The sequence below is a fragment of the Streptopelia decaocto genome (genome assembly GCF_964273445.1).
Source record: "Streptopelia decaocto genome assembly, chromosome: 18".
Taxonomy (NCBI): domain Eukaryota; kingdom Metazoa; phylum Chordata; class Aves; order Columbiformes; family Columbidae; genus Streptopelia; species Streptopelia decaocto.
In genome coordinates, this window is record NC_138673.1 from 6120343 (window position 1) to 6132983 (window position 12641).

General features: G+C 50.7%; 1 protein-coding gene across 1 annotated transcript in view; it reads left to right on the top strand.

Moving 5' to 3' along the window:
* The first annotated feature begins 8162 nt into the window (after positions 1-8162).
* LRRC75A (leucine rich repeat containing 75A) overlaps positions 8163-12641 on the top strand; it is a 65515-nt gene continuing 61036 nt past the window's right edge. Inside the window, exon 1 of the mRNA XM_082068636.1 lies at positions 8163-8994. Within this exon, the coding sequence (XP_081924762.1) occupies positions 8731-8994 (264 nt within the window). The 5' untranslated portion in view covers positions 8163-8730. The remainder of the gene's footprint in view (positions 8995-12641) is intronic.

The following is a 12641-nucleotide window of genomic DNA, read 5'->3' on the forward strand; positions in this document are numbered from 1 at the left end:
TTTGCTCAAGAAGCAAGGGCTTTTATCTAGATTAGGGCTGAGAAGACTAAGCAGGGAAGAGGCCTTTGAGTTTGGGCCGGACTGCTACCATCTGGCACTTGGATGAGCTTCATCTGTTCTTTGCTGAATCTTTTGGGGGATTTTGGGTTAATTTGTAATGCTGACCGACTGAAAAAAAATCACTGAGTGCCTGAACTGATTGTCCCATGACAAGAGCTTCTGAGCAACCAGGCTGCTCGTGTCCCCTTGATGGTAATAGCAGAGGCTCTGGGTTGTTGAAGGGCTGTGAAGCGATCGCTGTTATCGCTGTGCTGATGACACAGTCCTAAAAATGCCACTTTAGACACGGCAGCATGTTGGCTCTGCAGAGAAGCTCCTGCCCCTGGTGCGGTTTGGAGCGTGGCCGCTGCGCTGGGTCTCTGCACAGGGTGGATGAAGGTCTGATCCGCCTCTGGGTGATTTCTGTGATAGGTTTTAATGTTAATTTTGCTAAGTGATGGTGGCTATTGTTTTTAATTGCTCTGAGATCAAGTCTAATGACTGCATTTTAAAATGTCGCTCTGCTGATCCTATGGTACTTTCATGTCATTTTGCTCTTGCAGGCAGCATCACTGAGATGCTGAGCAATGCCACGAAAGGAGCCCCACGGTAAAGGGAAAGCACATCCAAACTTCTCAACACTATTTCTAAGTTTCCCCCCGATTTTAGGTCTAGATTTTGGGTTGTGGCTCATCTGCACAACTCATCTTTTCTTTCTAAAATGCCCTATATTTTTGATGCTCCCACCTGCGAAGCAGGGAGGGCTGTTCGCCCGCATCCTCTTCCTCCAGCCCCATTTTCTTTTTCCTTAAGAAAGCTGCAGTTTCTTTCCTTCTGTTTACCTTCATCAGATGGTTTGTGCTGTTATTTTCTTGTCCTACCTCCGCCTGTCGTGATGAGAAAAATAATCCTGTTTGTGCTATTGAGAGAAAAATAAATAGCATTGAGAAGAGCAGATTTGGGATTTCACCTGCATCGTGAAGGCTGAGAATTGTGCTGCCCCGGCTGTTTCCCTTCCATTTTTGCTCTTCTGCAGTCCCCCACAGTTGTTTTGTATTTAACATCTTCCTTTTATGAACACATTTTCCATCTGGGTTGGATTATTTAGGCATCCCAAGGAATGTTTGAAGCTGCATCTCCCTTCCCCCTCTTCCCAGGAAACAAATATTTTATGCAAAAGACTTCACAGGCCCCTCATATAGCGCCAGTTAATTAATTGCCTCATGGGGAATGGGGGATGAACAAACCCAGAGCTGAGTGAGCGCTGGTGATCAGGCACGTGGGTCTGGGCTTTTCTGCTGGGTTGGAAAAGGGAAAATCCTCAATTTTGCCAACTTTTCTGACCCTTCGGGGTGACTGGAAGAACACGGGGAGCATTTGCCAGCAGGGTTAAAATCTGAGCCGTGCTCACAGGTGCATAGACCGGGGATCTTGGGCAACCTGGCTGGGAATTTGGGCTGCTTACCTGGGGATGCGCTGGCGGAGCAGGCGGAGGGAGCGTCGGGATTTTAATCCCTGAATTAATCCTTTGATATGATCTAAAATCAGGCTTGGTTTCGCAAAGCCTTTGCCCGCTCTGCTTCCCCGCTGCGGTGGGAGGGGACGGAGGGGCCGTGACCCCGCGAGCGCTCGGGATCGCTCGGCAAATTCCCCGTTGAAATTCCCCGTGTTTTCCACCAGCGCCGAGTATGTCACGCTGGATCAGGTCAGCCTGACTCGCATCACTGTGTTTTGCTGAAATGACCCCAGAACGTATGATTATTTCCATGAAACAAAATTGAATCTTGCTGCTGGTGTGCTGCATAATGCAGGGTTTTCTTTTGTTGGGGTTTTTTTATGGTCTACTTTATCCTGTGGATGAGGCTTCCCATCAAATTCTGCATCGCCAGGGAGGTACCTGTTAGGTCAGCATGGAAATAAACGTTGTCCTGGGTTCATCCCGGGCCAGGGACCCTCCTGGCAGGGAGGATGAAGGCAGGAGGAGATGCATTATTAAACAGACACACGGTGTCATGTTGATGCCAGCTGCCTTGCTTCCAGTCGCTTCATCCCAGTAAACCCATAAGAAAATTAGCGTTTCTGAAATCAGAAAGTTTTCCTTGCCCAAGTGAATTAAAACTTTGATTTTTTTTTTTTTTTTTTTTTAATTGTTATTTTGAAATAGCAACTTTTTACTCCAGGTTGGAAAGAATCCTGTGGTTTAAGCTCGTCTGTGCCCAGGAAGTCTTGGATTTAGGTCAGTTCTACCCCACGCTTGAGAGGTTTGAACTGCAAACACAAAAGACTTCACTTATTCCTTCTCAAAAGAAGGGTCTTTTTGGTTTTATCAATAGAGAAGTTGCCTGAGCCAGATCATAGCATCACTTTGGGAAGGTCCAGACCTTGCTGCGGTTTCCTGCTTGGGCAAACATGCTGTACCGCTCTTTCCTCTAAACAGAATATAATTTCTTTCCGCTTTAACAAAGTTAAAATGAGGAGGATAAAACTTAATTTTGCAATTAAACTAAGACCAGGCTGTTCTGCGGTGCAGGATGGGGTTTGCTTCTCATCACTGAGAGCTTAAGCCTAAATTTTCTGCTATTTTGGATCCCTGAAAACAGTTCCTTCACCCCAGATAAAGCCCCTGATGACAGCACAGCTCGTCAAGGACGCACCCAGTCAATGAATCCAAAAGCAAGATGAAATTATGAGGATTTATTTGTTGCCCTCCCCCTCCCATCTGCACTTATTGTCCTTTCAGGCTCTATTGAGCAGCAGGTAACTGAGCCTAGATTGTTTTCATTTATTTATTATTTTAACCCTGGAGAGCTTCACATTTCTAACCCACATGAAGTACAACCCTCAGGTGCTGAGGCTGATCAAACCCGAGCTGAAAAGTTGCTTTTCCCTGACCCTTATCAGCAAACACGTCCAAGCCCTGCACCGGGCAAACCGAAAAGACTCCGTACAAGAGGGTTTAAGCAGCTTTGCACAAATAGGATTTGAACCAGTTTGCTTCTGATAAACAACCACCGAGTTCAGCTCCTCCTACTCAGCCCGATTAGCTTGGGTGGATGGGGGTTATTTTGTTCTTTCTCTAAAGGCACCACGGGCTCGGCTGGCAGTTTATTGTGCACGTTGGTAAAGGTATCGCCGGCATCGCTCTTCTGCATCTGACACTGAGATTTGATGAGGCTGAAGCTGCCAAACGGCAGCAACTTGATCTTGGGTGCTGAACTCCACGTCCTGGAGCAGCAGCTGATGCAGGGAGGGAGCAGGAGCGTTGGGTTGAGGAGCTCAGGGACACGCGTGGCTGGGGGTGTTGGTGCTTGTGGTATGAGAAACCTTTCCGTTTTGAAGCCACCGATTCAAATTGGTAATGGTTGGGAAGTGCCTGTGGTGTGAAATGGGCCAGTGGGCCTGGTTTGTGTCCCCACGTTGTCCCCAGAAGCCACCTCAGCCTGGTGCTCGCAGCAGCACATCCATCGCTCCAGGCCAGCTCCACCAAACGGGCTCTAATCCCGAGCAGAAACTAGAGCAAATAACCCAAGTGCTTAATCCAGTGACATCGACACATGCAAAACAGACTTAATAAACTCCCATCATGACAGATGACCGCTCTTCCCAAGGTCAAACGTGGCCAGAGATGGGCTGTGGCAGGGACGGATGGGGTCGGCCCCTCCAAAACATTCGTCTTCGCGTCACGGCTGGATGCTGGGAAACATTTGGAAAGCATCAGGAGCGTGAGTCAAACCGACTCGTGGCTCTGGGCTCCGACCAGGCGCTGCGCTTGCTTTTCCTTCGCCGTAGAAACGGTGCAGAGTGACCGGCTCCTCTGGGAGGGCTGGGGGTGATCCTGGCAAAGCATCACCCCGACACAGGGCTGGTCCCAACAGGGGTCTCACCTTTCCCTTTGGTTTTGGCTGCTTCACCCCCTCCATGGCTGTGAATGCACCCAGCACCGCACGGCTGGTGATGGATTAACCCCTCCAGCACTGCTGGGTGTTCACATCCCATCACGGGTCGGGTACCGGAGCCTGGGAGGGGATGTGACTCCAGGAGAAATATCCAGGGAAAAATTTGAGATTTGACAGAGATTTGACTTCCAATCCCATATATGAATTGGCTGTTTTCCTAGCAGCACAAAAGGATAATTGTCCATGAAAATGCTCATTGATAGTTCTTTTTTAACTGCTAAAGCATCTCAATAACTTTTCCCTCCAGACCAAAGTTGCAGAAAACTGTCCAGGCCTTTTTAATCCTGCTGGAAGGAAAGCACAGGGGGTAGTTTTCAAGATGACTCCAGAAAAATATTTGGCAGCCTTAACCTCTTGCTAAACAACTTTGGGACAGTGTGTAAACAGTCTTCTGGTTCTATAAACACGGCATCCAGATTGTTGAGTGGAAAAAAAGCTGAAGCCATCACGTGAAGGGAAGATGTATTGCTTCCGGCAGCTTAAGTATTTTTATATTCTCTCAGGGTTAAGGGTTTGAGCTTGGACATATTTTGCATGGGAAATCTGGGAGGAGAGAGAGGTGGTGCTGGAGGGGGAAAGCACCTGAATCTGGAAAAATGTGAGATTATAGAAGCATCACTTGACAGCAATTCCCATGCACATTGGGTACCCAAGCATGGCGGGGAGCAGGTTGGTCCCCGGCTGCTGGTGGGGCAATGGGGTGGCCCCACATTTTGGTGGCCCCCTGGCGAGTCTGGCTTTGCCAAGGAAACGGGGCATTTGGAGGTGAAATGGTTTGGCGAAGGGTGTTACAAGAAAAATCCCAATTTCCTTCTGTTGCAGCAGAACTGCTAGGAAGGGCGCTAGGGTTTGATTAAAATGTAGTTGTTTTCCTCTGAAAATGCTTGTAAAGGTACAGTTATTCTAGTGTAATAAAAGTAATAAGGTGTAGTATATTAATAATTAAAACAAGAGGATGGTGCTTCCATCTATATTGCACTGATATTTCTCTGGCTGCTCAGGTTGTGTTCTCTCTTGCTTTGGGGGGTGAAGACATGGATATTTTTTAAAAATCCTTTTCACTTGCATTTTCTAGCTTGGGCTAAATGCAGCAAATTAATTCAAAGGTGAAAATGAGAAGATTTTGTCCATTGCCCAGAGGAAACGTAAGTGTTTCTATGTGAAATTCTTTCATTTCTCCTTAAAACCATCTCTCAGTATATGTAATATGTCTCATCATTATATTGCCCCATTTATCCTGGAGTTTAGTTCATCTGCAATTACATCTTGCAGCATTTCATAAGGCCCTTCAACCCTGTCTCTCTGCTGTGCCTTGTCAAAGCCGAATTGAATCATGCTTAGGATATGGATAGCCTTTTGTTCTTTTAAAATCATATTTTTCAATTTGGCCTTCTTCCTCAGAAATTGTCTCCTCTTGCTGGATTTGGTGATGTCTTATGGTAAGGCTGGTTCTTTGTTTGGTTTTTTGTTGTGTTTTTTAAGGAAGAGACAAAAATCACATTAACTCTGGAATTCCTTTAAATGCCATCTTGAAAGTATAGTCAGCTTAGTCCTTTCAACACAGTGAGTAGCACTAACCTGAATCTGATGCTGACATTTAAAATTAATCCTAATCACTCCATCCTTATCAAGAAAAATCAGCAAGTCCTGCGCTGCCCTCCAAAGCAAGAGTCAGTTTTATCTGTGACTAAGCTGAAACCAAATGTAAATGCACAGGCACGTGCAAAGCAGTTTGGTGGTGGGACCTCACCTGGGGTGTCAGGGAATGTGGCTGCATATCTCTGATTTCAGGTATTTGATGCTGAATTTCCTCCACGCCAGTTTATTCCATAAGGTTATTGACTCATGGCATAGGTATTCCCTGGCTTCTGCATAATGCATCGGGAAGCTTTAGTTTCGTTTTCATGTAGAAGCCAGAATGTTCTTAAATCTGAGTTTTGTGGGAGAGGAGAAAGGCTTTTTTCTATGGTCTTGTGATCTCAAGTTATTTCTTTCTAAAATAGTTGATGTTTCTAACATACCCTTACTATTAGAAATCATAAGGAGTATGAACTGAGCGGAGGGAAAGCAAACTCCCTTAGACAAACATCTACTAATTTGCAGTTTGCACACATCTGCACTAGGGGAAAAAAATGCATATTGGCTGTGGATCTGCTAAAGAGTTTAGCAGAACATTTCATGGGTCGGAGAGCTGCGGGACAGACCTGCCGCTCAGCACACAAGTGCTGCGGCCAGATTTTTCAGCACTGGGTGGGCTTGGTTTGCACACGGGTGTTTTGAGCCTGTATGGAAAATTGTGTGTGTGTGAAAGCTGAGTGCTGCCCTGGGCTTGGGTCTGTAGGCAGATGAGACCCTTTTGTGGGTGTAGAAATGAGTAGCACCCCAAGATGGAGCATTCCTGGGGGATCTGCAGGTCTTGTACCATTGAGCCACCAGCGCTGAGCCTGGAGGTGATTCTTGTGCTGCCCTGAGTGGTCACGGTGCCGTTGCATCCGCTCACAAGGAGTGTAAACCCGACCCAGCAGCACTTGGCAATTGCTTTGCGTTGTTGTAACAGGAGTACACACCACGCTCTTTATTATTATGGGTTTTATTTGCTGGCTTTGTCCTGTGTGCTATAAATAAGCCTGATCAGGAGCAGCAGATAAACTCTCTGCCCTGATGACAGAGGTGTCATAAGTGCAAAGGTTGGGTTTTATTTATTTACTCGGGGCTGTGGTTACTGTGGCTCAGCCCGGCTCTGTCTCTGGTTCACACAAGCTCGTGGTAAACCAGAGCCAAACCGTACTGATGTCAGTGGTGCTCTGCGCTGTTCTTGTGGTCCATGTGTAAAAATGCATTACAGCGGTTGGCTTTTGGAGTTTTAGAAACAACTACGTGGGCCTCCATCCATTTGGCTATCCAGGAGAGCTGCCGTTTATTCATTGACACAACACAATATTTGTGCGTTTGTGGATGTGCAGTTGCATGGGATGCAGAGGAGGCAAAAAGTTCTCCTGTGTTGCTTCAGGCTTATTTCTAGCACAGTTGCAAAATGCCCCCAGAGCATCTTCCTGCAGGAGATGGCTCCCCCAGGCCGGGCACTGCACAGCGCGATGGCTGCGCTGGGTCTTCTTCTGCCCTGGCCCAGCAGAGGTGTGGGGGTGGATGCACAGAGTTTGCTGCATGTCTGTGTTGGAAAACAGCCCCTGGCACTGGGAAAGGGGCTGGGGCCTCATCAGTCTAAAGCTTATTCCTCTCAGGCATCTCTTGAGCAACCAGTCTCCTGCAGCAGATGAGTGGTCCCTGTTTAGAAGAGAGTTGTTCTTCACGATCTTTATTCAAGAGCTTCAATCCATGCCCTAAGCCCTGCCAGCAGAGCGCCTGGAAGATAAGGAGTGATTGAATATTGGATGGAGAGCTGCTGGAAGGAGCAGCGTGCGTGAGGGGCAGCTGCAAGGGCTTGGGTGGGGATGGAAGGGGATGGAAGGCTTTGGCTGAGGCAGGGGATGGCAGGGCACAAACACTGATTTCCAGATGGGCGCCGCAGGGGGGTGAAGGTGAGGGAGGAAGCCAGGAGGTGCAGGAGCAGTCAGGGTTTGTTATGGAACCGCAGCCAGAGCCGGAGCTGCGAGTTTCGCAGGACCCCCCGTCCGGTGCTTTATCCCGGGGACGGGCTCAGCGCAGCACCCGCGGGGACAGGCGGGGCCGGGTGCGGGGACCTCCCCAGCCCACTGCACATCCCTGCGGGGGACGGGCGCGGCGAAGCGCTCGTAGGTCCCTTGGGGTGAGAACCCAGCGGGAAACCCCTCCGTGCTCCTCCCCGGGAACCACCGGCGGGGATGCCCCAGCCTGCCGCCCCGGTGCAGTCCCCGCTATACAAGCCCGGTGCAGCTCCCCTGCATGCAACCCCCCCGGTACAAGCCCCTCCAGATGCGGCTCCCCCCAGTGCAATCCCCAGCTCTGTGGGGCGAAAGGAGGCGGTGGAGGAAGGAAGAGCCCCGTCCGGCTCCAGCTTCCTCCGCAAGCCCTGCCTTGATGCCCGGTGCCCGCCCCCAGCCCTCCCCGTTGCATGCACCCCCAGCTGGGCGAGCCCAGCCCAGCCGCGCCGCCTCCCCGGGGAGCTCCCGCCGCGCAACAGTTGCCCCCAAATCGTGGCCGCCCCCGCCCCGCCCCGAGGGAGCCCCCTCGGCGCCGGGAGGAGGAGGAGGAGGCAGCGAGGGCGGCTCGGGGGTTGCGGGGAGCCGCCGCCGCTTTGCAGCGCTGAGCACCGGCCGTTCTCATCGCTGCCGCCGCCCGGAGCCGGGAGAAGAAGCTTCTCGGATCCCGGCTTCTCGGTTCCCCGCAGCGATGGAGCGGGGCGGCGGGGCCCCGGCGCGGCTCCTCTCCGCCGGGCGCTGCTGTCCCCTCCTCCGCCTGCGGGAGCGGAGCAGCCCCGCCGCCGCGCACCGATGCCCCTGCTAGGCTGCCGGGGGCACCGAGCCCCATCCCGCACCCTCTGAACCCCTTGTGCATCCTCCCAACCCCCCGTCCATCCCTTTGTGCATCCCCCCAGCCTCCTGTGCACCCCTAACCCTCTCTCGCATCTTCCCCACCCCTTTGTGCATCCCCCCGTGCACTCCCAAACCCTTTGTGCATCCCGTCCATCCCCTTGTGCACGCCGCAGCCCCCTTGTGCTCCCCTCCCGTGGCTTCCATCCCCAAACCCCCTTCCCTTGCATGCAGCCCCAGAGCTGCGGGAGCGGGGGCCACACACCATGGGCACCAAGCAGACCAAGGGTTGCCAGCCGGGCAGTGCTGCGGAGAGCCCCCCGGCCCACCACCGCAAAAAAGTACCCCCCAGGGAAAGGGGGGACTTCCTCACCTCCCTCGTGGTGAAGTCCGGCGAGAAGTTTGGGAAGGGTGGTGGCAGCAGCTTGCCCCCTTACCACCGGCGGATCTGCATGATCCAGGACATGCTGGTGCTGGTGAAGCAGGGGAAGCAGGAGGAGGCCACCGAGCTGCTGAGGCACCTGCGGCAGGTGAGGATGGGCAGGTTTCTCCTGGGGGGCTTGCCTGCTCGCGGTGGGGAAAAAGGTAATCTAGGAGCAAAATACATCCCATCTTCAAAAGCCTGCTAGCAAAGAGGGGGCGCGCTCGGTTTTTGCGGGTCTAGCTTTCGTGGCGTAATTGTGGGGAAGTGGCTGAGGAGCTACAGGGTGGTCATGGTGTTGGAGATGGGAAAATAACCCCCGGGAGGTGCTTTGCATTGTCTGCAGCGAGGAACCCTGCCGGGTGCATTTTTGTCCTTCCCTTCGTTGCTTTGCGCTGATAGCTCTGGGGTTTGCAGCATGCACAGCCCACTCAAGGAGGTTCCCACTCAACTTTCAAAAAGTTTGATGTTTAAAGCAGATCTGTAAAAGCGCTGAGGCAATTTGAGCCAGCAGCTTTTGAGAATCGGCTCCTTTCTTCCCAGCTCAGAAATACTGACAGTTGGCAGCTTTGCTTTTCATCTTGTTCTTTTTGACACACAATCACTTGGTGAAGTTTGGCTGGTGTTGACCGGGGCTTGTAGAAATGAGTGTGCGTGAGCGGGGAATTATTTGTACGGATCCCGAGACCTTTCCCCTTGAAAGTCTGTTTGAGCTGGGCATTAGCTGAGAAGCAACACCACGGAAAGTTGCTGTGAGCAAACAGAAAGGCAGCTGAGGAGCACTGCTCTGTATCCAGCAAATTAGCTTTTAACCTTTTCTACTGATAGATGGTGATAAAAAGACTGAAACGCTGGGCATTTTCAAGGCTCTGGGGTATCTAGGGCTTTGAAAAACAGCAAGTTTTCCATGCAAACTGCAAACAGACCTGGCTACAAACTTGGTTTTTCTCCCAAGGAGCCTTCAAGGCACTCTGCTGTTCAGAGTAACCAGTTCTACCACCTGGGGAAAAGTTGCTCAGATCTTTGCTTTCCTGCCCCATAGATCTGCTCAGTATCAGTCTGTCTGCGGGCAAACAGCTGGTCCAGAGTCTCGTGGTTTCCCTCTTGATTTTTTTTTATTATTTTTTTCTTCCCATTTTCTGGTCCTGTTAACTTTCTAGCAAGTAGATGTGTTGCCTGGGCCATGTCCCTGGCCCCTTCACCCCCTTGTGAGGCACAATTCCAGTTACCCATTGCTGCCCGGCTGGTTTATGTGACTCGGGACTATCTTTGGAGCAGTCCCGCTGAGAAATCTGAACAGTTTCATATGTGTTTGCGTTCCTTTATAGGAAGCTCTTGTGACTGACTCTCAACCGTGAGATAAGGTGCTTTTTCTGAGATAAATGTGTCCCCTCCATGGGAGCTGGGGGTATGACTCTTGGGGACAAGGACCCTCTTTGTCTGGGCTCTGTGCGGTCACAGCGGGTGACACGCAGCCAGGAGATCCCCATGGGACAGAAGCGGCCGTGCGTTGGGCAGCAGATCCGTGCCAAAATGTTGTCCCCTCTCAGCCCTGTCAAACCCTTATCATTGCACCAGCACCCATTGGAGCTGGCAGAAAGGCAGGTGCTAATTTTAGAAGGTGTTTCTATCAAACACCCCCCCCCAAAAAACCACGATCTCAGTGCCTGTGAAGTACTGTGAGTGCTCCCAAGTTCCCTCCGGCTTCAGTCGCTGGTTTTTCTCAACAACGCTTTGGACCTTCCTCTCCTTCCCCGCGGGTTGGCCGTACAGGGTGTGAGGGAGCTGGGATGTGTCACACCAGCTGCCCAAATGACAAATCTGACCGTGGGGCATCCCATCATCTGACTAAGGGGGGAGGAAAAAAAGCGCTATAAATCAATTTTAAAGTTCTGGGGAAAGCAGGGAACCTGTTACAGTCAGATAAGTCTTTGTGAGTGAGTGTTTCTGAAAAGCTTGCTCTGATAAAATATATCTTAGTGTCAAAATAGGGAACATTTTGTCCTAGATACTATAATAGACTCGAAGCACATTTTTAATGAGATGGTATTATTTCTTGCCTCTAGGTAGTGAATGTGGGATACCCCACTGAACAAATCCTGATTGTTGTCGTTTTTGATGGGCTGACTTTTGGGAGGAGGCGTTTTGGGGGTGCATTGGTGGTGCTCGGTTCACTCTCAAGGATCTGGGGCTGTGAGGCAGTCGGAGTCTTCGAGGGCTGAGCTCCTTCTGCTTCTCAGCTTGAAAATGTGGATTTGGGGGGAAGGACAGGCAGAGAGGGATGGACGGCTGGGGCAGAGACCTCTTCTCATGAGCTACTAATGCAGCATCCACCGCAGAGGGGTTGTGATGAGGGTTGCTCTGTGTAGTTGCTGCGTAACGAGCAATGATGATGATGCTGCAAACCAGGTTTTCGAGCAAACCCGGTGACCTGGTGCCCAGCTCTCACCATTGTTTATTCTTTTTATTTTTTGAAAATCCCTGTGATTTAGGTCACTGGAAGCCTTTCCACTGACTCGACCAAGATCTGAAGGCATCCCAGCATGCTGGCAAGGGATGGGTGACAGCATCCCCGCCTTTGGAGGTGCCCCATTCTTTTTTTCAAGTGGGATGAGCATGTTGCCAGACCTGAGGCTGCCCAGCCTCTCAGCTTGCTTTGACATAATGTTCTGCCCGACCCACCCATGACAAGATGAGGTCTGGGGGCTGTTCTCTTCCCACCTGTCAGGGCCCCCACAAAAGCTGTGCTTGATAATCAGCCAAAGGGCATCAAAGCCATATTTTAAATGTGCCGGAGCACCAGCAGGTCCTGCCTTTCCATCCCCACCAGTGGCACCGATGTTCAGCGATTCACCCAATTTATCCACCCTGCTTCCCTCCCCTGAAGTAGGAGCGATGCTGTTTTCGTTACAGGCTTAATTAGTGTTTCCAAGAATGCTTGGAGGCTGCAAACAACTATAAAAGTGCTAAGATACAAGGCAGACTTCTCTTTGCTGAAAAAGATTAAAAATGTGAACGGCAGACGGACTTATTTGTTTCGAGGCTGCTCTTCAGAGAGGTCAGAAGTGGCCTCTGGTGCAGAGGCAATTTGATCCAACTGCCTGCCCTCAAAATAACATTTATGTTATTGCTGCCTGCGAGGGGCTGGCAGCGGCCGTTCAACAGGGTATGTGCTGTTTGGGCACAGCCGGCCTGATTTTACAACAGGTTCTTTAGTCAGAGATACCGGTTGCTCTTTCCTTCTGCTCTGGTAACGCTGTCAAATGCCTGGAGCCCAAACCCCACCCTGCAAAATTAAAATCCCATCCCAAAAAAGCTCTGTCTGCTGCCCTCTTTGGATGAGGCGTGTTTTCCCATAAGCAGTTCAATGTATGGGGATAAGTGGAAATACACTGAAATACTTAATACCTTGTTGAGGCCAGAGTTTGGGGTTGCAAGAAGCTTGCTATTCACCTGGATGGAGCTGGTTGCCTTTCACAGAAGTGATTGTTGTGCTGAATAATTTGGAATTCTGTTCCTCTGCTATAATGTAACTTCCTAGATTTACCTGTTGGCATCTTCTCTGCTTTCCTGCAAGGAGCTGCGGTAGGGCCTCACTCTTACAGAGGATGAAAACTGACTTAGTTAAGGGTGTCCAGCACTTGGAGAAGCCTGAGACCCTGCAGCCCGACCCCACCGCTGCCACCGGTGGGACAGTTGTGGCTCCTGTTTGCTGATGAATTGCTGTGCCTGTTGCCACCAGTTGCAGAATGGGCT